At 43.7% G+C, this 27,491-nt stretch overlaps 1 protein-coding gene across 13 annotated transcripts in view; it reads right to left on the bottom strand.

The window, feature by feature from the left end:
• mbnl1 (muscleblind-like splicing regulator 1) overlaps positions 1 to 27,491 on the bottom strand; it is a 228,548-nt gene that overhangs the window by 59,184 nt on the left and 141,873 nt on the right. For all 13 annotated transcript variants that reach the window (XM_060834569.1, XM_060834566.1, XM_060834572.1 and 10 more), the window contains one exon: positions 19,174 to 19,344. In XM_060834569.1, the coding sequence (XP_060690552.1) occupies positions 19,174 to 19,344 (171 nt within the window). The remainder of the gene's footprint in view (positions 1 to 19,173; positions 19,345 to 27,491) is intronic.

Here is a 27,491-nt window from a genome sequence, read left to right as displayed (position 1 = left end):
AGTAAAACCATCACATTTCTGATGAAGGATCACTGGATTCGAAACATTCAGTCTTGTATCTGTCTTTGCTGCCAGACCTGCTGAGCTTTGCCAGAAAGTTCAGGTTTTGTTTCTGAGACTCACTTGGCCTGGATAACTCAATTGTCTTCAACCTTCTTGATCCAGGTCAGGTTAACGATGTGGAGCAGCCAATGTTCCATCAGCTGATCACTGACATCAATCCCTCACCCTTGAACTCTCTCTGAGCTGAAAACTCTACATTCCTCCAATTCTGGCCTCTTGCACATCTCCCTCCTTCAACCCTCCGCTGGTGCCTGTTCTTGCAGTTGGTTGGTGCTATTATGCTGGATATTCCTCTCGAACCTCTCCACATCCCTTCCTCTGTCTCTTTTTAAACCATGTTCCTTTAAAAACCTATGTCTTTGCCCAAACTTTTGATCATCCTTCCCAATAACTCGTCGTTGACAATGTTGTAAATAATGTCAAAAGATGTGCAGATTAGGTGGACTGGCCATGCTAAATTGCATGTAGTGTCCAGGGATGTGTAGGCTAGGTGAATCAGCCATGGGAAATGCAGGGTTTCAGGGATAGGGTAGGGGAGCATGTCTGGGTGGGATGCTCTTCAGAGAGTCAGTGTGGACTTGTTGGGCTGAATGGCCTGTTTCCACACTGTAGGGACTCTACGAGTTCTGTGATGGTCCCTTTAAGGATGATTCTTGATGTGTTCCAGAGGTATCAGAGATTAAGTGTTGCTCATTGCAATGGATATCTAAGGACGGGCTTTGCTTTGGAGTTTTGTGGATCAGAGACTGTCCATACTCTGAGCCAGAGGCTTGAGTTCCAGCCCCAATAGCTCCAGAGGTGTGTTGTAACATCACTGAACAGGGTGACTAGAAAGTATCAAGGACCTTTGGTTTGGACTCTTGGGGTACAGTGGGTGTGTCCACACCTCCGAGCTAGGAGAATGCGGGTCGTAACATGTCTGAATAGGTTGCTGACAAAAATTAGACTGGCTGGTCCTAGTAAGGAGAGATGTTTAGGAAAGGGGAGAGTGAGCTGACTGGAGTTTGTAGAGAACTAGAAAATGCAGATAAACTGTTGCAGAAGGTAAACCAGTTCCTGCCCCCGGCTTCGGTAAATGAGTGACTAGTGCCGTAATACGCATGACAAATTTTGTTTGGTGCTGTTCTTCTGAAATAAGTCGTGTTGGTGTTGAGCCAGAGAGTCCAGCTGTTGGGCACAGCCTGGGACATCAGTCAGATTCTGAAAGGTTCTGTACTGGGGACAACAAGAGATGGCACAAAAGCTTGCAATATGTTTTAAAAAAACATACACAAACAATCTAAAGTGCAAGACCCTAGTGACTGGTTCTTCTGAAATCCACTGGCCATATTGCTGGTACGACCATTTTATTCAAACAGTGCTGACTGCCAATAGCATCAAGGGTTACAATAAAAATGTAGTCTATGGGTTGATGGTTGAATTGAGACGTACCAAGGGCATGAGGAGTCCTAATTAATGGCAAGTATGTTTTTCTTCAAGGAATGTTGGGAGTTGTCTCTGATCCCTCCTCCCGTAATTAAGTAGCTATCATATCATCGAATCCCTACAGTGTGGAAGCCAGGCATCCTGACCTGCCAATGAGCATCCCACCCAGACACACCCCCTATCCTATCCTGTAATCCTGCATTTCTCATGGCTAACCCACCTAACCTACACATCCCTGAACACTATGCACAATTTAACATGGCCAATTCACCTAACCTGCACAACTCTGGACAATGGGAGGAAACCGGAGCACCCGGAGGAAATGGGAGAATGTGCAAACTCCACACAGAGATTGGAATCAAACCCAGGTTCCTAGTGCTTTGAAGCAGCAGTGCTAACCACTGAGCCATCGTGCCACCCTCTAACACTGTCTGGATGTAGGCATAAAGAGCAGCCATTTGGGGCAAGTGAGTGTGCTCTCAGAACCAGAGCATTGAACAGCAACCACTTCTAGACAAGGTGCAGAAATGAAGAACTCTCTACTTCACAAAAACAAACTGCAGCTGCTAGTTCACTTCATCATTTTGAATCAGACATCAATAAATGTGACACCGAACGGCCCTGATTCAGTGCCATAACAATCCTGAGATTGTTTTTTTACCCGAGGAGGGTCTCGAAGTCTTGCGAGCTAAGTTGGGTGTGCAAAGTTAACCTGTAGACCAGCCTTGACTTTACTCAACGGTGGAGCAGCCCCAAGGGGCTGAATGGCCTGCTCCTGTTTCTATGTTCGAGGTCTTCACCATCCTTGTCACCTCCACAACTGGGTGAACAATATCCAGGAGGAACAAGCGATACATTAGATGGTGGTGGGATGCTACAATTCTTTTTCCTCAAGGATTACTAGTTGCTAAGACAACATGCAATTTCATAAGCATGGAGCTATAGAGAGCGATGACTGAGGATCCAATCACCTGGCTGACCGGAATCTCTCCTGCTCTTACTGCCTGCTACTGGTGCTTTCTGGAAAGGATTTTTCAGGTCTATACTCAACTTCACAGACACTTGGTCCTTGACCATCAAGTTGTGAAGGGTCACTGGACCTAAAAGGTTAGCTCTGTTCTATCAGCACAGATGTTGTCAGACCTGCTAAATTTTCCCAACAGTTTCTAATTTTGTTTCTGATTTCCAGCCTCCATAGTTCTTTTTTAAGTCCTGGAGCAGGTCTTGACCTAGAATTTCCGGATCAGTCAAACATGCTACCCATTGCAATACAGGACCTCCCTCTAAATTTAGATGAGGAAACACTATTTTCAAAATAGCCACTAAATGTGACATATTACAGAGCCTGGATACCCTCAAAGAGAGGGTAAAGAGGAAATACAAATTAGTGTCACACGTAATGCAGAAGCTGCGTTTATATTAGTCTGCAGCAGTTAACATTAGCTACACATGAGTAGAGAATCCAGATCAGATTGCATGACAGATGCTTTGAGTAATATCAGTGAGGCAGTTTTTAAATAATCCTTGCCTGTCTAATGAATAACTGCACAAATGCAAATTTTCCTCTGATAAGCTTCACAGTTGACATCTCCTCACCCTGCTTACAGGCATCATATCACCAGTTCACTTTACAACTCTCAATCTGCACCTGTCCAAGTATCTTCGAATTGGACAGAGGGATGCAGGGGAGGGTGGGGGTGCTGCTGACACTGTAGAAATGGAGTTAACACTGCCGTGCCTACAGATTGCCAATAATGAACATATCGACACACTCGATAAGAGTTTGGTTACTGGTCCTTCCAGCGTCATCTGAACCTGAAAAATCACTAGCGGCTGCCATCTTCAATGCCGTTGTGATACAGATTCCAAACCAAACAGGCCTCTCATAACGTCACAACTTGTGGTGATCTTGTATAAAGGTACCCGCCTCACGTTCACTCACTCTGTACAATGGAATCACTGTAGCGAGCTGATTATGTAATTATCATAAAACAGAACCTCAGAATCCCTACAGTGTGGTTGCAGGCCATTCGACCCTTTCAGTCTACTCTGACCCACCGGAGAGCATCTCACCCAGAACCACCCCCCTAGTCTATCCCTGTAACCCTGCATTTCCCACAGCCAATCCACCGTAACCTGCACAAGCTTGGACTGTGGGAGAAAAACGGCATATCCAGAGGAAACCCAGGAAGACAATGGGAGAACATGCAAACTTCATAATATACACTAACATAAGTAAGACCAGATTGTATGTGTAGGTCTGTCATATCGAATAACAGAATTTTACAGTACAGGAGGCCATTCAATCCATCGTGTCTGCAACGGCTCCTAAAAGAGCTACCCAGCTAGTCTCACTTTCCAGCCCTATCTCCTTGTCCTCTAGCTTCTTACTTTAGCTTTGTTTATAGTTTGTGTTGTAAATAAACCAATATACCTGACTCAGAGAATCTGACTATGTGCGATATGCAGACTAACATTATGTCATAAACTATAAGTGGCAGCAATTATCGCTTTTCAGTTTATGTCATTTTCAACGCCAGAAGGTGTTGAGTTTTGCTGCAATAAAATCGAAGTGGACTTTCAGAAACAGTGAATCCTGCTCTTGGTCCGGACAGTATCAGACTGCAGATGACATCACAGCCAGGAGCCCTTCGGCTCTCAGCATTTGGCCATAGATGGCATGATGGATACCAATAAAACTGAATTAAATGAAGATCAGAGAGAAAACTCTCTGCTGCTTGGAGTCATACCCAAATCAGGAGGCGTTTCATCTCAGTCTTTACAGCATCACTGTTGGAGTTCCTCAGGGGTGTGTCCTAGGCCCAACCATTATCTACTGCTTCCTAAATGCCTTTCCTCCCATCACAAGGCCAGAAGCAAGGTTGTTCATTGATGGTCAGTACCATTTGCAACTCTTTAAGTACTGAAAGGGTCTTTGTCAATAAGGAATGCAACATGAGTAACATTCAGGCTTGGGCTGTAAAGGGTCAAATAACACAGAGTGAAAATCCTGGAATTCCCTTCTTGTCTAACTGCAAAGACTATAGCAATTCAAGAAGACAGCTCATCTCCACCTCCTCAAGGGCAATGAGGGTGGGCAATAAATGTTGGTTTAGCCAGAAATGCACGCAAGACATGAATGAAAATAAAACTCAGGCAATGGTAACCTCCAACAAGAGAGAATCTAATCACATCTTCTTGACAATCAATGATATTACCATCCATGAATCCATTATTTATGGGTCTTTATTGGACAGAAACTTAAATGGACTAACAACATAAATACTGTGGCTCAGAGAACAGGTTAGAGGCTGGGTATTCTGTAATGAAGGATCCAAGTGCTGCCTAAAGCCTGTCCACAAGGCGTAGGTCAGGAGTGTAATGGAATACTTTCCACGTGCCTGGAAGGGGTACAGTTCATACAACACTCAAGAAGGTTGACACCATCCATGATAAAGCTGCCCGCTTGACTAGCACCACAATTACCACCTTAAACTTCACTCTTTTCACCACTTGTACCCTGTGTAAGTAACCCTGGGTAGGATGAGTAAGTTTCAGCAAATCATTAAGCTTCCTTCCACAGCACCTTCCAAACCTACAAGCTCAACCATGTGGTAATCGAAGGGCAGCGGGAGCCTGAGAACAACAGCTCCCTGTAGTAGTTGTACACTTCGGAACTATATCGCTGCTTCGTCAGTGTACCGTTGCAGAACTTCTTTCTGATGGAATTCTGGGAATACCTTATACCACATGGGCTGCAATGAGTCAGGAAGGCAATGCACAATCACATTTCTAAGGACAATCAGAAATGGAAAATAAATTTGGGCTCCCATTCTATGTATGAATAAAGTATACCAGATTACAGTGAGGATTACTCAACACAGCTGTCTGTGTTTCCCGTGTAAATCCCTGTACATGGACACTGGTTCCAGTGAGGATCACTGAACATGGAACTGGTTCCAGTGAGGGTCCCTGCACATGGAACAGGTTCCAGTGAGGGTCACTACACATGGACACTGGTTCCAGTGAGGGTCCCTGCATATGGACACTGGTTCCAGTGAGGGTCACTGCACATGGACACTGGTTCCAGTGAGGGTCCCCGCACAAGGACACTGGTTCCAGTGAGGGTCACTGCACATGGACACTGGTTCCAGTGAGGGTCACTGTACATGAATACTGCTTCCAGTGAGGGTCCCTGCACATGAACACTGCTTCCAGTGAGGGTCACTGCACATGAACACTGCTTCCAGTGAGGGTCACTGTACAAGGACACTGGTTCCAGTGAGGCACTCTATGCAGGCACAGTTTCTCCTGTCAGGAGATACAATAATGGGAATACGCAGTGTTAAGTGATTAAGGAAGCTAAAATGTGAGCTTTTAAAAAATGTTTATGTGTTGTAATGATTTGGAATGCGCCATCTGAAAGGGCACTGGAACCAGAGTTCTTAATAACTTCCAAATGGGCAAAGGATAAGTTTATGAAAAAGAAAAATATTATGAGGAAGAGCAGAGCCGTGGGACTAATTAAAAAGCTCAATTAGAAGTACCGGCACAGGAATGCAGGACTGAATAATCCTCTCCCCACTGTGACATGAAACTATTAATTATTGAGGTCATCGAGATTGCTGGTAGACTTCTATGACCAGCATTATCAAGTCTTGGACCCTCTCAGGTTCAAAACAGACAAAAGGTGGACAACCTCACTGGCATCATCTGCATTACTGAAATTTCAAAGAGCTTCAAGATATCAAGTAAAGACCCCGATATTCTACTTCAAATGATATCACAATGTCTTTTACATTCACCTGCAAGCGCAGATGAGGCCTTGACTTATGTGAAAAATGCTTTCTCTCAGTGCTCCATTTGGAGTATTAGCCTAGGCTTCGTGCTCAAGTTGCTAAATGGGATTTAAACACATGTCCAATAGACTCAGAGGCAGCAAGTTATCTAATTAATCCCAATTAGCATTGGAGCTGATGGAAAGGCCTCTGGTCTATTCTAAGGTGGCATTAGCAGTGTAATGGGTGAGTTAAGCAGAAGAAAATAATTAAAGTTTCCCAATTCCGTCATCGTGCATTCTGCCCTCTGGATTGATCATGTCTCTTCGATGTCTGGTGAGCCCAGTGCCACAAAATGCGCAGCCCAGACCCACATGAGCTATGTGGAGTTTGCACGTTCTCCCCGTGTCTGCGTGGGTTTCCTCCGGGTGCTCCGGTTTCCTCCCACAGTCCAAAGATGTGCGGGTCAGGTGAATTGGCCATGCTAAATTGCCCGTAGTGTTAGGTAAGGGGTAAATGTAGGGGAATGGGTGGGTTGCGCTTCGGCGGGTCGGTGTGGACTTGTTGGGCCGAAGGGCCTGTTTCCACACTGTAAGTCTAATCTAGTCTAATCTAATCTAATAACCATTGCAAATTGTTTTCTGTCATGGAAATTTGAGGCAATATGTAACTCCTATTCCCTTTTTACATCTCAAAACACTTCATGGAATGTGATCAAGTAAAATTTGAACTCTTGTGTTTTAGAAAAAGTGACTACAAGCGCAGATGAGGGAAGTAATTTATAAGGAGTAATTTGACAGGAGGGCCAGAGAGGTTTAGCTCTTACGTCCCACAACTAGTATGCACTATACCTTTAAGAAACATGCTTTTACTACCACTGTATCATATTATAGTATGTGACCGGAGAGTTTAAAGGTCTCAGACTCCATCTCAACTGCAGCCACATAAAGCATGACATGCTGATAGAAGGATGCTGCGAGTAGAAGCAATATTAGTTAGTATTAGCCCAGGTACTGAAATGTGTTTGGCTGTGATATGCGTATATATCAGGTGCTGTAATGACTGTCTGTTGAACCTTTCAGTACGACATAATTCTTTTGTTCTGGGAAATAACTCAAGTACCGTACGACCTCGATTGTCTGAATACTATTTCGGATTATCCAAATAAGATCTCAAGGTTCCAGTGCCTGGGTAAACAATGTTATCTGAAGATTTGATTATCCGAACAAAATACTCCTGCCCGTGTCGTTCAGATAATCGAGGTTGCCCTGTGTTGTCCTATCAGGTAAAAATAACCTACTCGAGACAAAAACCCACATCAAAGTGGGAGACCATTAGGGAAGGAACCCAAAGCTGTTGTCAATGGTGAATGCTGTTTGGGTCATGCAGGTAGAGACCCATTTCCCTGTCTGGCTCAGGGAAGTTGATGTAGTTTCCCACTGTGCCATTCCCAGCAGCCTTCCACAAGCAATATTTACCCCCTTAAACACGGGCAGTTGCATTCCCGTTTTGTGCTTTTATGCTCTTGTTCCTTTACTCCTGCACCTGGAACTTCCTCGCACAAACTCACCCTGGGGTAATCATGCAGATCCCAGGCAGAGGAGGAGGGAGTGCATTTGTGAGAACCTCAGATATCAGTGCAACCTCCCCCACTGACTGGCAAAGAAGAGGGAGCCTGTGTGATACGCCTGATAGAGACTGAGCTTCCAGCTCACTCAGAGAGGAACCTGAACTCAAGTAGCCCCACTGATACATTGCCTTGGGGGAACGCTGGCTACGATGAGTGGACATCACAGCAGTCTGAATAGTTTCTGAAAAATCTCCAACTTTCCTTCTTACACAGGTACCTGCATGGAAGCAAGGCACAAAGTGCCAGAGAAACTCAGAAGAACTGGCAGCATCTGTGGAGAGAGAAACGCTTTGAGTCTAATGACGCTCCATCCGAAGATTGTCTCATTTGATACTTGCGACACACAGACTGCAGTGGTTTAAGGAGATGGCTCAACATCACACGCTCGAGGATAATTGAGAACAGGGTGGAAAACATTGGCAGTGCCTATGATGCTCACATTCCGTGTCCACAATAAGCATAAAATACACTTCTGTATTCTCATGCTTTATGTCCTCATCTCATAAATATCAGATGGTTTGACCATTCAATGGCACGACGCTCCCCAAGGTGTGGATCTCATTTGATTCCAAAACTTGACTCAGTTCCAGCCAGGGATTAGTGGAAAGTGAGGACTACAGATGCTGGAGATTAGAGTCGAGAGTGTGGTGCTGAAAAAACACAGCAAGTCAGGCAGCATCCGAGGAGTAGGAGAACCGTTGTTTCAGGCAAAAGCCTTCCTACAGCCAGGGATAATTGTACTTATCCAGTAAACAAAGAAGAAACTTGTCCTTATACTGAGTCATTCACAACCACAGGATATTTGATGAGTTAACTAATTTTTAAAATTGGCTACAGTTCCCTGCAGTTAAAGAAAGGTAAATTATCCACAAAACTCAGTCTTGATCATATGATACCCAAATGATACCCGCTGGAAAGGTGCCAGCGTGGATGTCATGTTTGGCAACTTTGACTCGCAATTTGGTGAATCTACCATTAATCACTGTTAATAGTATCCAGGGCGAGATAACAGATATTGATTACTGAACATCAAGTTCCAGAACCCAAAGTTGCCACTTAAAAATACGAGTTGCCCATTTTGGACAGATATGAGGCAATCTTTTTTTTATCTGAGAGGATCATAAATCTTTGCAGATTTTCCTCAATAGGCAGAAGAAGTAGAGTCATAGAATCCCTACTGTGTGGAAACAGGCCCTTTGGCCCAACAAGTCCACACTGATTTGTTGGACAGATGTTGTGGAGTCAGGAGGTGAGTTACTTGTTGCAGTGTGTATGTGGTTAGTATGGTTCAGTTTTTGATCAATGGTAATCCCCAGGATGTTAACTGTGCACCAACCTTTGGACAAGTGAAAAGATGAACAAGAAAAGTGGCCTGCAGTGGTGATCGAAACTTCTATTCAATTCACAGAAACATTGGCAGTTTAACCAAGTTCAAAATTTACAACTCAGATAGCATCATTCCATTTCCCTGACTGGCATCACAATAATGGAGGGCATTCGTAAGTGACTTTAAACAAATAAATCTAATTCTCAACTTCCCTCGGTTACTCGGAGATCTGGCTATTCATTCTCAATCTCACATTCAGCAATTTATAGTGATGATATACTCATCAATAACTTCAAATGACAGTGTGGCCTCCTAAACCAGTGCAAAACATTTCACGATTCTAAAACATCACAAAGATTCTGCAGATTTCCCAACTTATGGATGCCCAAGCCTTGTAATCAGCTTATTAGTCTTGTGCAATCAATTGTAGATGAACACACATTGACCCCAAGCTTAAACATACTTGCGAAAGGCTCTTGTGACATAGTTAGTGGTAGTGTCCCTATCTCTAAGCCAGGAGTCTCAGGTTCAAGTTCTACCTGTTGCAGAGGTATATGTAATAGATTCTCGTTGGAAAATATCTAACTGATCTCAAGCTAAGGAAAACCTGGAGAGTTTTAGCAGCTTATCACTGATTTTGGAATAACAATGATGCAGTCAGCAACTTGAATTTAATACTGATGATAATTCGCGCTGACTTTGAAGGTCTGTGATGGGGTATCAGTTCTTAGCTGGGATTGTTCTGGCAGTCTTATTGTCAGCTGTCATTCAGTGTTCGGACTCTTAACTCTAAGTCTGGAATGTTGTGGATTCAAGTCCCACATCAGAGGAGAGAGCACAAAACAGTCTGGGATGGCACCTCACTGCAGCATTGCTGGATGCACTTTTTCTTGTTGAGATATTAAACGAAGACTTGTTTTTCTTTCAGGTGTATTTTAATGATCCAGCAGCATTATACAAAGTAAAAACAGAGATGATCTCTCCAGTCGAGAGTGTGGCGCTGGAAAAGCACAGCTGGTCAGGCAGCATCCGAGGAGCAGGAGAACCGACATTTTGAGCATAAGCTCTTCACCAGGTTACCGATGCTGCCTGACCTGCTGCGCTTTTCCAGCACCACACTCTCGACTCTGATCTCCAGCACCTGCAGTCCTCACTTTCTCCTAAGTTCGCTCCAGTCCCCGGGACAATACTTTTCGTTAAAACAGGTTGTGGGGCCATGATCAATTTGCTACATGTGACGGTGTACTGTGTGTAGTCCTTCTTACAATTGAACAGCATTTGTATTTCAGAAGTGCTTTGAGCAGAGTGAAAGGTACTGCGTAAAAGCAAGTTCATTTTCTGTTTACAACTGGTAAGTCAAGAATTCTATTCCACAGTGCTGGGGACAATTGCTGGAAGTCAGGCGTAAGCCAAGATCTACATTGGAGCTCCCAATAGACTCTGATGAGAAATCCTTCAGAAAGGACGTGACTCATCTCCCTTTCCACGGTTTTCCAATGACCCGCAGCTCCTGACTGGAGTTCCCTTGTGATCCTTCTGACAAAGAAACATGCCTAAATAAGCAGAGAGTGGAAGGTGACGGAGGGAACAGATTTCAATTCCCTCCCCCTTCTAGTGATTGAAATGTCACAAAGCAAACATCATATGAGCATTTTTGAAAACCAAAGTTGGAATGCAACAGCACCCATAACTGGCATTGATATTGTGTTTCGAAATCCTGTAACATCGTAAGGCCCTTTACAGAAGCGTTGTCAAACAAATTATTAACAGTGAACTAAGACATTAAGATTGGCAATCAAAATATTGGTCAAAGAGAAAGGTTTGAAGCAGGCTTTGAAGCAAGATAGGGAGTTGGAGTAGTGAAGAGTTTGCAAAATTCCAAGTGGACTTAAATGTCCACCTAGAAAACTGTCATTATTATCCCTTAACTGCAATGTTGTAGAGGGCTCAACACTGTAAAAAGTCTCACTGCACTATATTGGAGAAAGTGAATTGGAATTTCCCCATTTCTCCCTGAGAAACAATATCTGTATAAAAGCAATTAGCTGGTCACCATCATGTTACACAGTGTGTACGTTGGATGCCACACTTTCTGTATGAAGTAGAGTACTGCATTGTGTGATGGAATCTGTAGTGTCAGAGTTATAAAGTTACAGAGTCATACAGCACTGAAACAGACCCTTCGGTCCAATGCATCCATGCTGACAAGACACCCCGATCTGATCTAGTTCCATCTGCCAACATTTGGAGTATATCCCTTTAAACTCTTTCTATTCAGGTAGCTTGCATTTCTTTTCAGCCAGATCCTTGAGAAACTGAGGAAGTAAACACCTCTCTCATTTTCTAAGGAAACCTTTGGTCATCTCTGTGTAAAAGGAGACAGAGCCATCATAGATCATAAGACAAATAATAATCCAGTGGTGCAGTACAGGCAGGTTGAGGAAGGTATGGGCTGGAATAAGAAGCTGAGAACAAACTAAGATGTAGAGCAGAAGTTTCTTTGTCTCACACCAAGTTTGAAAGGAGAGAAACCCACACCCTACGACATGAAAACCTGCCAGATTTCCAGCAATCAGATAACTGATAGTCAGTGGGCTTTCTGCCAAACTTAGGACCTAGGAAAAGAATTGCCAGCTGCAAGGGCAGCCAACCAGAGGATAGCAACATCAGAAATCAGCTGATCCACCATGGAGGTTGTGGCTGTTACTGGGGTAATGCCCCCAACACCCCAGGCTCCCAGGATAAGAACAACCCACAGACAGAGAAGTGTTATTCAGGGGGACCTCAAAGGTTGTGTGCTGATGTGTCTTCTTGGTAAAATACCACTGCTTGTATAATATAGGCTTCCTTATATGCTAGTCTATGTCAGCCAAAGACTAGGTTCTTCTTGAGACAGATATCTTCAAGTTTATTAACAACCTTAGCCATTTACATGATTCTAAAATCTCAGACTTCTACATTGTCTGGGTTTTGTGCTTACATATACTATATCTACATGACTTTACTGTTACACTACGCCTCCCAGTCTGATTAAACACTGCATTGATTCTGTTGCACTGCGCTGTAGAGGTGAAGTTGATTGATAAATCAATCATAGTTACCCTGTTAATTCATGTTTGGATTGTTTTGATTTTGCATTTTAAGTTTAAAGGGTTAATTAAGATATAACTTAGTATTTGCTTTATTTGACTCTTGCATGATAAGAAAATGGTTTAAACTGTAGGATCTTATGGATTCATTTCCTCAGGAAAGAATGGAGGTTTCGAATTTCATTTCAAAGATGAATGTAGTGGTCCAGATTGAGAGCATAACAATGAACACTAAGGTGTCCTGAGCGTATGAAAACTGCTGTACAAATGCAGATCTTGCTATTTCTTTCTTAACTAATTTTAACTAAATGATAAAGTTTGAGTGATGTTTTCCAGTGTTCATACAGCCATTTTCCACTCCCAATGAGAACAATTCTCAGGCACAAGTCCAATGGTCAGCTGGTGGTGGTGGGATATCAGTGCATAGAAATTCTGTCCGGCGTTTAAAAATGAAACTTGGCTGACTCAACGAATCCACTTTTTTAGATCCACTTTCTAATCAGTTTCATAAACGTGCTTTCCTGTTGGGATCCAGCCAATTTTGCGGACTATGTTTGATGGTGGTGTTCGGTTTTGACTGAATTCTACTAACTTCTGGCTCCCTCTGGTTTCTGCAGGAACCCAAATGGGAAAAAGTCTCCTTCCACTGCACCAGAGGTAAATCCAGGCTCCCATTCCTAAATCCAGTTCTTCCATCCATTCCTCCCTGTGGGGTCCGACTTCACCTCAACATTAATGATAACAAAAACAACTTGCATGTGTATCATTTCGTTAACATGGTGAAACAGTCCACAATCGTTATCAAACAAGCTTCAATAGCCAGCGATGTAAAGGGGAATAAGGCCAGGTTAGTCAGAGAGGAACTTAGAAAATTGATCTTTTCTTTCAATGGGATGTCAGCAATGTTGTCAAGGCAAGTGATTGTTTCCCATCCTAAACTAACCTTGAACTTTCAGAGATGACGTCAAGGGTGTGTTGCTGGGAAAGCGCAGCGGGTTAGGAAGCATCCGAGGAATTTCTGATTAAGGGATTTTGCCCAAAACGTTGATTCTCGTGCTCCTCGGATGGTGCCTGACCGGCTGTGCTTTCCCAGCAACACACTCTCTCGACCCTGATCTCCAGCATCTGCAGTCCTCACTTTCTCCTTTCAGAGATGACTACAGGGCTGTGGGCCTGGAACCTTATGTAGGCCAGACCAAGGAAGGATGCAGATTTCCCTCCTTAAAAGATGTGAGTGAGCCAGAAGGATATTTACAAAAATCAATGTCAACTTCATGGTCGTCCATCAGTGAGATTAGTTTTCTAATTCAGATTTTTCATCTGAATTCAAGCTCCACCTGCCACTTTAGGGCTGAAACCCATTATCCTGGGCTACTGCATTTCTAGATCCAGCTGCATTAGAACTTAGAACAATATAGCACAGAACAGGCCCTTCGGCCCACGATGTTGTGCCGAACATTTGTCCCAGCTTAAGTACCTATCCATGTACCTATCCAATTGCCGCTTAAAGGTCACCAATGATTCTGACTCTACCACTCCCACAGGTAACGCATTCCATGCCCCACCACTCTCTGGGTAAAGAACCTACCCCTGACATCCCCTCTATACCTTCCACCCTTCACCTTAACTTTATGTCCCCTTGTAACAGGGGAAAAAGTCTCTGACTGTCTACTCTATCTATTCCCCTGATCATCTTATAAACCTCTATCAAGTCACCCCTCATCCTTCGCCGTTCCAATGAGAAAAAGCCTAGCACTCTCAACCTATCCTCGTACGACCTATTCTCCATTCCAGGCAACATCCTGGTAAATCTCCTCTGCACCCTCTCCAAAGCTTCCACATCTTTCCTAAAATGAGGCGATCAGAACTGCACACAGGACTCCAAATGTAGCCTTACCAAGGTCCTATACAGCAGCAAGATCACCTCACGACTCTGGAATTCAATCCCTCTGCTAATGAACACTAATACACCATAGGCCTTCTTACAAGCTCTATCCACCTGAGTGGCAACTTTCAAAGATCTATGAACATAGACCCCAAGATCCCTCTGCTCCTCCACCTTACTAAGAACCCTACCGTTAACCCTGTATTCTGCATTCTTATTTGTCCTTCCAAAATGGACAACCTCACACTTGACAGGGTTGAACTCCATCTGCCACTCCTCAGCTCAGCTCTGCATCATATCTAAGTCCCTTTGCAGCCGACAACAGCTCTCCTCACTATCCACAACTCCACCAATCTTCGTATCGTCTGCAAATTTACTGACCCACCCTTCGACTCCCTTTTCCAAGTCATTAATAAAAATTACAAACAGCAGAGGAACCAGAACTGATCCCTGCGGAACTCCACTGTAACTGGGCTCCAGGCTGAATATTTACCATCTTCTACCACTCTCTGACTTTGACCGGTTAGCCAGTTCTCTATCCAACTGGCCAAACTTCCCACTCTCCCATGTCTCCTGACTTTCCGCATAAGCCTACCATGGGGAACCTTATCAAATGCCTTACTAAAATCCATGTACACTACATCCACTGCTCTACCCTCATCCACATGCTTGGTCACCTCCTCAAAGAATTCAATAAGACTTGTAAGGCATGAACTACCCCTCACAAATCCGTGCTGGCTGTCCCTAATCAAGCAGTATCTTTCCAGATACTCATAAATTCTATCCCTCAGTACCCTTTCCATTACTTTGCCTACCACCGAAGTAAGACTAACTGGCCTATAATTCCCAGGGTTATCCCTATTCCCTTTTTTGAACGGCGCACAACATTCGCCACTCTCCTGTCCCTGGTACCACCCCCGTTGACAGTGAAGACGAAAAGATCATTGCCAACGGCTCTGCAATTTCCTCTCTTGCTTCCCACATAATCCTAGAATATATCCCCTTAGGCCCGGGGGACTTGTCTATCCTCAAGTTTTTCAAAATGCCCAACACATCTTCCTTCCTAACAAGTATCTCTTCTAGCTTACCAGTCCGTTTCATACTCTCCTCTTCAACAATACGGTCCCTCTCGTTCGTAAATACTGAAGAAAAGTACTCATTAAAGACCTCTCCTATCTCTTCCAACTCAATACACAGTCTCTCACTACTGTCCTTGATCGGACCTACCCTCATTCTGGTCATTCTCATGTTTCTCACATAACTACCATGCTGCCATTTCCCCTCAAAGGAGGAACCGGAAATATTGAAGGGAAAGAGTTACGGAAGAAATTAGAGCAATTCGGTCCAGGCATCTGAAGCCAACAATGCAGAAGCAAATAAACATGAAATACACATAAGACCAGTAATGTACTGGTGCAGTGGACAAATTGGTGGGGTTGGGGGCCAGGAGGTAGTGGTTAGTGCTGGCTAGGAAGACAGTGAAGGTTGACGCCATAGAGATATTTCATACACAAAAAGGAACCATGCGGGATTTGGTGTAAATTACAACAGGTCAGCAAAATTGAGATTCCATGAGCGCTAACTGAAGTCATCTTCATTGTTCCAACACTCTGTCCCTCTCCATCCCTGCAACAGTGACCCATTCAACAATTCTGGTTGAGTCCTTGTTATTTATATGTGAGGCTACACTGGTGATCATTCAAATGGAAACAACCAATTCCATTCTCTGCTCATTTACCCAACTGGATGAGTATTTTTCAACACCAGGGATCAGGCACCATGGCTTCGGCTGATATCTTCACCCCTCTCATGGTGTAACATTGAGGCATGCTGTAGCTTCTCTTCCACCAATTTCAGCAGGTTCAGGTCGATCCGGAGAGGAGGGACTGGCCACGACTCAGTCGCTAGGACTCTTTTCTCTGAGCTACAGGAGTCTTGAATTTAATGAAGGGGAGGTGACAGACGAGTGGTATAATCGTTGGACTGTTAATCCAGAGATCTCGGGACCTGATTCAAATCCCCACACGTCAGATGGCGGAATTTGAATTCAATAAAAAAAAGTCTGGAACTAAGAGTCTAATGATGACATTGAAATCATTGTCGATTGTCGGAAAAGCCCATCTGGTTCACTGATGTCCTTTAGGGAAGAAACCTGTCATCCTTATCTGGTCTGGCCTACATATGACACCAGACCCATCGCCATGTGATTGACTCTTAATGACAGGCAGATCTGCTACAACGCCTCTTTTGTTGAGGCAAATTGGCTGTAACATGATTGGTTGAATAGGGAACATTGTTTCTAAAACATGAACTTTTAAAGTGTATGTTGGCTATAATACGATTACATTGGCAACACTCAAGTGCATTTGTACAATTTTTTTGTAGCGCAGGGTCACAAAAGAACACAACTATCACATAATAGCAGAGCTACCTGTACCTTGTGGGCAATGAGGGATGGGCAATAGGTGCTGGCCTAGCCAGCGACACCCTTAGTCTAGGAATTAAAAAACTTAGAAGGGCAGAATAAGTTCATTAAAGAGGAAAAGCGAACATTTAACTATTTCCCCATCTCTGATTTCCAGTAAACATAAGAACAGGAGAAACAGAAACAGGAGGCAGTCTCTTGACCCCTCAAGCCTGCTTCACCACTCAATTGGCTCACTTGTGGCTTTAACCATTGTAATCGTTGATTCCTTTGTTGAGCAAAAAACTGACTCACTCAATCTCAAATATTTCAATAATCCAGCTTCCGAACAGTAGCAATCTTGTGAAAAAAATAATCCTTCTTTACTTCTGTTTTAAATAGATTATCCCTTATTTTTAGACTGTGCCTCTTAGCTCTAGACTTCCCCCGCAAAGACAGGAAATATACTCTCAGCATCTATTCTGTCAAGCCCCTTCAGAATTTTACATAAGGCCATAAGATCTGCACTCATTCTTCTAAACTCCAATGATCATCAGCCCAATCTGTTCAATGTTTCCTCATAGGAAAGCCCCTTCATTCGAATGAACCTTCTCTGAATTGCTTCCATATAAATATATTCCTACTTAACTAAGGAGACCAGAACTGTACTCAGTCCTCCAGATGAGGTCTCACTAATACTCTGTATAGTTGCAGCAAGACTCCCATACTTTCAGTGTTAGGGTAACAGTTATACTACATATATATATATATATATATATATATATATATATATAGTACATGAATAAGGAGGGTTTTAAAGGGATATTGGCCAAATGCTGGCAAATGAGACGAGATTAATTAAGAATATCTGATCAGCATTGATGAGTTGGACTAAACGTCTTTCTCCATGCTGTAAAAATTTATGACACGACATATTAACATGGCTAATGGACCAGGTGAGAGTCCGTTCACCCTTGTATTAGAGGCCAACCTTCAGTCTATCCTTTTAATTGCTTGCTTTGCTCACATGTTGACATGTTGTGATTCATGTACAAGGACATCCAGATCCCTCTGTACTGCAGCATTCTCTGGTTAATACAGAGGCTAACAGTCTCGCAAATGTATGTCATAGTAGTGTATCGACAATTAACTTGGCTGTCAAAGCTTTTGCAATGTTCTACACTTTCGATTACAGAGCTCTGATTCATGGAGCAGCTAATTCACTGACAACTGACTACCATATTTTGACAAATTGAGGGAGATTCCAAATGAGTTTCCATCTTGTTCATGACTATCATTTTATAAAGGCCACTGGAGTTTGCCAACACTGAGTAAAGAAGCCTGTGCATTTTAGTCAAACTGCAAGAAACCCTCCCTAATATTGAAGAATAACATGTCTAAGGATATCTTGGTGCAGTAGTTACTGGACAAGTGATCAAAAGGCTTGGACTCAAACAAAGAATCAGTTTAGATGCCAGCATTCAGTCTGTTTTTGTTTATCCTGATGGATATCATTTGGAGGTATGTTTTATGGGTAAAGTTGTATTCATTGAGAAACATACTCTTTTTTTTATTGCATGCTTAGTCTTGAAACTGAATCCATGCTTGCCAGTTCTGAAGATATTACTGCAACCATCCATAACCCAGAAGGAATTGGGCGTTACAGGGCAAAGAGATCCACTTTTAGATCCCCCACATGCTGTGTTGAACTCTCCATTTCTGATGAGATGTTAGGGAGAGGACAAGAACGAGATTGCAAGATGAAGGCAGCAGAGCAGGGATAGGAAAGATGAAAAGGAGGAAATCAATCAGCAACAAGTTGCTGTCTTGGTCCTACTGGCTATTTCAATTAAAAGTCAGTTGGTGGGTTGCTTCATAAACCTATTGGTTGATCGGGCCTATAATCTATTAGTTGTATTAGAAATCTATTGGTTGGGTGTGTTGATAAGTTTGACATGTCCAGCTCGAAGATGTCAATGAGTTTGGGACTGATAGAACAACAGTTCCAACCTTGACAAGATCACCCTCAATGGAATGTGACACAACTCAGCTCTTGATAAAGACCGAAAGAATGCAGATGCTGTAAATTAGAAACAAAAACAGAAATTGCTGGAAAAGCCCAGTTCTAAGGACGAGTCACTTGACCCTGAAACACTGACTCTGATTTCTCTCCACAGACGCTGCCAGTCCTGCTGAGCTTTTCCTGCAGCAGAGTCAGTGTTTCAGGGTTATGAAAGCCTCAGAACAGGGCTTTTCCAGCAACTTCTGCTTTTATTTGCGACAACTCTGCTCTTGTTGGGTTCTGGGTGGGTTTCAGAATTTGGACTCTTGTTGGTGAGAAACAAAAATTAAGCTTCTAAACCTAACCAAACTTGGGGATACTGAACAATGGTTGGAGATTTAAGACAAAACTAGATGGAGTGGGATAGACACTGACAAAAAGAAATACCCAGATCATCTAATGCTGTGACTAATTGATAGCAAAGTGATTTTTACCCCGAGAAGCAATGAGGAATATAATCTCAACTTCTTAGCCACCTGCAATATAGTAACACTAAGCTGGCATGCTCACCACTGGTTGCAATGGGGTCCCAGGCATCATAGCATTGGCTAACTGCATCTGTTGAGCCAACATGGCCATGTTTTTCTGCTGTATCAGGTTATTGCGTCCATTTATCTCCAGCTGCGTTTTTAAGTGGGGTGGAGGGTGAAGGTACTTGCAGTTTTCTCTGGAGCAGCGACCCTGAGGGAGACAAAAGGAGAACAACATGGTCAAGGGTGGGCGAATGACATCTGAACCCAAACGTGCAGCCGAGCCACACGACAATAATGGCAACGTTTTATTTCCAGTGGCTGGCCATCACATTAAACATTGAGTCCCTACCTCACTCCCAGCCAGCAAGAATGAAGCTTGTAAAGGTAAATGATGAGGATCAGCACTCTTACCGACCCTGGATTGCTCCACTCTTGACCACTCAATGATGGATCTGATTGTGGACTTTCACTAGAATTCCAAATATGAAGCCACTGGTACAGTCCAAACTTTGGTCACCATATCCATGATCCTTTAGAATTGAGCAATCTATGAGGCCTTGTTTTGTATTGGATATAATTCTCAACACTTACAGTCAAGAAGTCCCTCAGTTTCTCTGAGCAACCAATTAGAACTGAAATCCCTTCTTCTTTGCAGCTCACTCAAACAGGCCATTCAGCCCAAGTGACCTGTACTGGTATTTACTAACCAACCTTTCCCCAAAGCTCCAATTTCCCCTCAGCAAGATGGAGGTCTTCTCCTCTGAAGTTCTTTCAATGTGAATTACTTGGATAAAGACTGCTCCTTTTCTGCATTGATCTGATCCAGTTTTAGATAATCAACTGCAACATTTAACTGTTCACTCTCCTCTGAATGCAAACTAGTACTGTTCAGACATTTCAATCGCTGGCATTCCCTGCAGAGAAAGAACTCCATAGTGCACAGTGCTAGGACTACAAGGATGTTCCTGAATACCAGGTATAGATTGCAGTCCCAAAGATTTTAGGGTGGGGAGGAATCAGCATTGGCAGGAGGGGTGGATGTGGAGGTGTGGCTTTGGAGGGCAAGCAGAGAGGCTCAAAGGCAAGGTAACCTCTTGAATGTGCACTTGTACGTGTGTGTCTCTGCCTTTTCAACAAAGTTGTGAATTAAAGGTCTTCCCACTGTTACCTGTCTGTTATACCCGGACTACTCTGTCACGGGAGGTGAATTGAAAGTCATCAGAGGGCAATAGTCGTTAGGCCAGGAAGTGGGCAGCCCTGGTCAGAGTTGGTCAGGAAGGCAGTGGGTGATCCATCTAATATAGTTTACCAACTACCCCCTACTTCCCAATATCCCCACCCCCAATGGGCGTGCTGTATCAGCCAGCCCAATGTGTTCAGCTGAGGGCTAAATATTGGCCTAGGAAGATCTCTCACACCTTTTTTCAAAGTAGTACCATGGAATCCTTCACAGCTACCTGAGAGGGTTCACAGTGCAACTCTCAGTCCTGCATGTGAATCTCAGCCTAGACTCTGTTCTCAAAGATCTGGACCTGGACTTACAAGACTCAGCTGTGACAGTAACACAATGACGGGTTCTAAAGCCTGACTTAACTTCTGATTTACACTGCTGGGTCTTAACACCACTTGGACACGGAGACAATGCCAAAATTTGGTGAGGGTTGAAATGCATAACCTTCAGAGAGCTAATATGTTGGTTGACTTAGCAACCTTTCTTGTTTACATTCATTGATGTAATGTGGACAATGCTGGCTACGCCGGCATCTGTAGTCAATCCATAACTGCTCTTTAAGAATGTGGTGGTGAACTGCCTCCTAGAAATGCTGCTGTCCCTGCAGTGCAATACATCCACAATGCTGTTCGGGAGGGGATTCCAGAATTTTGACCCAGTGACAGTGAAGCAATGGAAATATATTTCCAAGTCAGGATGGTGAGTGGCTTGAAGGGAAACTTGCAGGTTCCCACGTATTTGGTGCCCTTGTCCTTCCAGATGGAAGTGGATGATGGCAGAACATTTGAACACCTCTGCACAGCTCATCTCAACATGCACTCTTCCCACTGAAATCAAATTGCTCCAATATAACTTACACTGTCCTGAAGTATGCATTAGAGAAGAACACCATTACAGGACATGACAAAAAGCTTGTTGTCTATTGTTGACCCTTTAATATTGAATATGCATAGCTTTCATGAGCTCTATTTAAAGTCCTTTTCCTTTGAAAATCATTCTGTTCCATAAATGTGTATTTCTTTAGATGGATTCCCAGCAAATAATCCACTTGATAGCCCTTCACCTCTATGGACTCCATTTCCAACTGCAGCAATCTGAGTCATGCAGGAATGCAATTACACTGGAGGCCCTAATAGGTGTTAAACACAATGACCACACATTTCCAGTTTCCATGACTCAGCTCCTGACATTTCACAACATACCCTCGAGAAAATGATCACTTAGAATCGATATCAAGCATACCCTGCAACTTGACACTGCAATTTCTCTCCTCCCACCCCCTATAAATCTTCCCTTCCTTAAATACAATGCCAACATTGCAAGCATAAAATAAAGATAATTCCAAAGGGCTATTTCCCATCACATTCAAGGTGTGGCTTGCTGGTGGGTCACCTTAACCTCATTCTCACAGCTGGAACGCTACACGATCCACTGGGGATCCTATGAGATGCTGGAAAGGCTTGTGTAATTCTCAACAATGGAAATCAATCAGCTGTAATGGAGGATCAAATGAAGTGCAAAGTTTGAGAGCCAAGGCTCTTGTTGTGGTGAGAATGGTGAAAATCCCTGAAAAATCCCAAATTCTGCTTCTGAGCCTGCCGCTTCCGGTTCTCGTAGTCTGGGAAGGTTTGGGGTTTGGTAACACTTGTGTTTCATGGGTGCGTGATTGACAGAAACTGATGGTCACTTAGACAACCAGCAGCCTCCATTTCAATCCCATTTTGACAACTCAGTTATCTCAAACCTGGAGTGCGCCGAGCAGACCAGGCCAAATCAGGTGAGTTATCGTGATAGCCAAGATACCCCCTTTGGAGAGCTGAGGTGGGCGTGATCTCAGGACACCAATGGGCAGAGGGCCAGATGCCCTTAGGAGAGTCAGATACCTTAGAATCAGTGGTAAGGGGGTTCAAGGATTAAACATATTCTTGAACGGGAGTTTTCTTTTTTGCAATGCCATTGTCAATAGACATAGGCATTTACTTCTTATTAGTATGGCTCTTGAGATTTGCCAATGGTGGAGACTAGTTGAGCTGGCAAGGAATAGGGAGCATAAACTGTGGTAGGGAGACAAGTTGGAATAAGTCAATATAGTAGCTATAAAGGGCCATGAGAATGAGTTGAGCTATCGATTGGCACAAAAAGGTATGGATGAACATGATTTAGTATGAATGAGGCATTGAGCGCAAGTATACGAGGGAGGAAGGGTAAGATGGGTGAGGGATGGAGGTCGGTTTTTGCTTTGATTGGTTTTGTTTGTTGACCTGCCATACTGGATCAGTGTATAGAGATAGGCCATGCATTCACAGCTCTCAGTCTCTGCTCTCATCTGGGTCTTCCAGTCTGGCTCCCAGGGAACCTTGCCACTCCTAGATTGAAAGTCTTGCTTACTGAGACAGTTTCTCCAGGAACTGTAGGTATCAGTCTGCACTCTGACCTTGCAGCAAGAACTAGGATGCCAAACCCAATGTCATCGGTCTGCTGGGTCATTGCTAGCTCATTCCGTTATGTGGGCTCAGTGTCAAGACTGCAGAATAGACTGGATAGATGAATTGGAGATAACATGTGATCCTGATCATCAGTCCAAATCTCTACTCAATACTCCAACATCACTTAAATTCTTCAGGATTAATCAGCTAGTAATCAACATGTCATCAGATGGCTGTGCCTTTAGCCTTACCCTGGGATTTGTGTGTGTCATCTATGTGAGCACTTTTAAAAACTGAAAATGGTCAGCCGCATCTTGGCCACAAGGACCGCAGCCAGGTCAGTCACGTTGGGTTGGCGGCAAAGCGTGGCAATCCCCGATGGAGGTTGGCGCAAAGTGGCGGTCAGCAGCGTAGTGCCTGGTGAACCCGGGTGGGACTTTGCCCAGTGCAGGGGAAATGTGAGCCCTCATGGGGAAAACCTAGCGTGCAGGATCTGCAGGCCCCATGGCTTAGGAAAGGACTGTAATGTTTAACTTTTAACTTTATTTTTCTCATTTTTCTCTTTTATACTAAGAAGAATTGTAATGTTGAACTTTTTAACTTATTTCTGTATTTTTCTATTTTTGCATCTAAGATTTTGCACTTTTTTACCTAAGATAGCACTGGAAATGCCAACGTTGTACACTTTTCACGGTTCTCCTTGACACCACCCACCTCCGCCCTCCCTGGCCACAGATGACAATAAAACCTCAATCTAATTCTAAACCTAAAGTGGCATGCTTTGTTGCTCTCTTTTTCTTCCCTTTTCTTTGTTTTCAGACTGCCAGCCAACAGAATTTGCCAATGTATTCTGCAGGAGACTAAGATTTCTGAAAGAGCCTGAATCGAGCCCAGGATTCCTGATTGAAACAGGAGGCCTTGAGTGACTCAACAGATTTAGTAGGAGGACTTCATTATTGCGATGAATTCTGGGATAGCAATGCCTCCATTATAGTCTTTTCCTTCTCTTGGCCACCAGTGCTAGAAAGTAAGAGATTGCTCGATATCATCACAGTAAATACACTTGAGAGACTGTGATCTACCATGACAGATTTTGATGTACTGGATAGTAGTTTGGGAGAGTGGAGAGTGTTTAAAAGATACAGGGGTGTGGTTTCCCATTTTCTCTAAGTATGGGGGTTGAGGCAAACACGCCAGCCCTCCTGTCGAATTTAGCTGACCTACTGTGCTCCAATCAGCTCGTTCAGAGTGAAGAGCCAGAGCTTAATGCAAGCTTCTTAGCTTATTACAGGTTTTAACACTGAGATCCCTGCCTCTTAGGGACTGTCTATCCAGGCCTAAAACTTTAGAGGATCCAGTGACAAGAAGGTAAGCATCTTTTCTTCTTGTCGAGCACTGAGGTTGTGGAGAGAGGGGCGTTGGGTAGGAGTCAGAGGCAAGGGCAAGGATGTGATTCTCAGAGGTTGCTATGCTATCCATGCCTCTGACCAGGAAACTAGTCACCATTCCTACCTGCTAGAAATGCAAGTACTCAGGGACTTGGCTGCTGAGGTCCTTGCATAACCAGTAATCAACCATTTGAGAGTCATAATTGTTCATTGGTCAAGGAAGTCCCCTATGGGAATTCTTGCCCACACCTTAATGGGAGAGCTGCTGAGAAGGAGATGAGTATCACTCCAAGCCTAATTCGTACAATTACACCTCCTTCTCGACAGGGGAGAATTCTGACCACGGTGTCTTAGGTATGTGATTGTGTATGGAATGTCTGTAAGGAATGCATGTCTCGGCAGGTCCTGTCAACTAACAGAAGCCTGAGGAAAACCAGAGAAAAACAAAATGATGGCAACTCTCCCACTAAGAGTTCAGTGAAAAGAGACAAACATGTGGATCAAAATACCGAATGTTGCAGCACAGCGAGGTAGCATTGGCCCACTCTATATGTGCAGTTCCATTAAGAAGCTCTCCAATTCATCCCATGCTCCATCTTTTCATCACATCCCGCAACCTGTTTTTTTTCCTTGACTACGTATACAGTATATATCTTTCATAAGGTACCATTTAATCACTTGAATTCAGTTTCAATCCTTTTTGGCTGCACATTCCAGGTCATAACAACTCACTGCAAAAGAAATTTCTCATTCTCCCATCCCCACATCTCCCCCACCCGCTATACCACTCTACCTCAACTCGCTTGTTGGTCACTTTACAGTGGCTCAGTGGTTAGCAATGCTGCCTCATAGCACCAGGAACCTGGGTTCAATTCCACCCTCAGGCAAAAGTCTGTGTGGAGCTTGCACATTCTCCCCATGTCTCCTCCACAGTCGAAAGATGTGCACGTTTTGGGTGGAGTAGCCAAGCTAAATTGCCCACAGTGTCCTGGGATGGGCAGGCTAGGTCAGCTAGCCAGGGTAAGTGTGGGATTATTGGGTGAAATGCTTTTTGGAGGGTCAGTGCAAATGTGAATGGCCACTTGGTCTCTTTCCACAATGTAGGGATTCTACGATTTTAGATGGGTGCTCACCCTCCAGCCAGTGGAAGCAGTTTCTTCTTCTTTTGCTCTATCAAAACCTTTCCTAATTTTGAAGGCCTTTATTAAACTTCCCCTGAATCATCTCTACTGCAAGCATTTCCAGTCTGCAAGCCAAACAGAATCTGTTTGATGGTGCAAGAGCCGGTTTCAATTCCAGATCTTCCAATCTGATGAACTATAAAACAAGTTGACGTCTTTTTAATTTCTGGGAATGACTGTTAAATAGCACTATATTGATGATGAAGGTTACAACCTGCAGTCTCCTTGACGCCAGTCAATTCTGTTGGAAGTGTTGTTGGTTTACTTCAGGCTAGTGAATAACATGAGGAATCTGAATCAAATAGCCGCCTGTGGTCTGTGAATCTTGAACTGGTAAAGTTAGTGATGGAGGTAACGGATTTGGAATGTGAAAGTGAGACGGGTAAGAGACAGACACCACATGATGTTTTCCTCAACCAGAGCATCAACAAGTTCACAAGCCTAGAATGTTCTACGTAGCTGGTCTGGCTCAGGTTAACCCTATTCACACCAGAACCTCATTCTGAGGCAAAGGGTAAAAATGGATATGGTGCTAGGAGGTGAAGGGGTGGGGGAATTTGGTGTTGGGGGTCTTGAAATCGGGGTCAATTGGGGATCATGAGAACTCATTGTGTCAGTAGCATTCACTTGGCAGTGACAATTCCTCAGGTGGTCAATTAGTTCCTGTCCAATTAAAGAAGATGGACTGACAATGGCACGTTGGAGACTTTCCACCATGGAGATACAGTTGGATCTGCTACCTGCCAATCTGATCTTGCTGATTAACCTCAGACCAGGCAGGAAGCCTCCCAGTGGTCAGACTGTTGTTCCAGGGAAGGTGAAAATGACTGAATTGGTATTCTTCATCCTATCAGGCAGAGAATTCTAAATCCTTACCACTTTGTGTGTCGAAAATGTTCATGCTCGTGTCTTTTTCAGTACTTTTGCTTTAAGTCTACTTATTGACAGTTCAACTGCTGGAGTCTTATTCTGTTTAGTTTACTCTGTCCCATTCCTTCATGGTTTTAAACAACTGGATCAAATCTCTTCACTTTAATCAATTAATGGCAACAGTTATTTTACACACAGGAGGATCTCTCAGACAGAAGTGAGAGGGATAATCTAATTTTGTTGTGGACTGTGGAAAGGAAAAGGTTGGGCAATCCTGCCCAATGGAAACCATGACAATTTGGAGATCTACCTGAGTCAGGCCTCTGTTCTACATCTAAAAGTTAAAGCATTTGGCGCGCTTGATGTCATTGGTCAAAGTATTGAGTACAGGTGTTGCAGCTGTACAAGACATTGGTGAGGCCACTTTTGGAATACTGCGTACAATTCTGCTGTCGGAAGGATTTTATTATACTGGAAAGGGTGCAAAGATTTACAAGGATGTTACCAAGACTGGAGGGTCTGAGTTATTCGAGAGGCTGGATAGGCTGGGACTTTTTTCCCTGGAGTATGGGGGGCTTAGGGGTGACCTGATAGAGGTTTATAAAATTGTGGAGGGCATAAGTAGAGTCATAGAGGTGTACAGCACAGAAACAGACCCTTTTGGTCCAACTCGTTCATGCCGACCAGATATCCCAACACAATCTAGTCCCACCTGCCAGTACCCGGCCCATATCCCTCCAAACCCTTCCTATTCATATACCAATCCAGACGCTTTTTAAATGTTGCAATCGTACCAACCTCCACCACTCCCTCTGGCAGCGCATTCCATATAAATCAGGTGAATACTCAAGGTCTTTTCCCTCAGTGTAGGAGAGTTCAAAACTAGAGGGCATAGGTTTAAGGGGAAAGGGGAAAGTTTTAAAAGGCACCTGAGGAGCAATTTTTTCACACAGAGAGTAGTGCATATGGAATGAACTGCCAGAGGAAGTGGTAGAGGCTGGTACAATTACAACATTTAAAAGACATTTGGACAGGTAAATGAATGGAGAATGTTTCAGAGGAATATGGGCCAAATGTAGGCCAAGTGGACTAGATCAGGTTAGAAAACCTGGTCAGCATGGATGAATTGGTCTGAAGGGTCTGTTTCTGTGCTGTATGACTCTATGACTCTATTTAAGACAAAGATGAACAGAAGAGGAGGAGGTTTCCTGACTATGAAATCAGCAACAAATCAGAAATTTCAGCAGATCTGACAATGT

The sequence above is a fragment of the Hemiscyllium ocellatum genome, chromosome 13, assembly GCF_020745735.1.
Source record: "Hemiscyllium ocellatum isolate sHemOce1 chromosome 13, sHemOce1.pat.X.cur, whole genome shotgun sequence".
Taxonomy (NCBI): domain Eukaryota; kingdom Metazoa; phylum Chordata; class Chondrichthyes; order Orectolobiformes; family Hemiscylliidae; genus Hemiscyllium; species Hemiscyllium ocellatum.
This window is presented reverse-complemented; position numbering and strand designations above follow the sequence as displayed.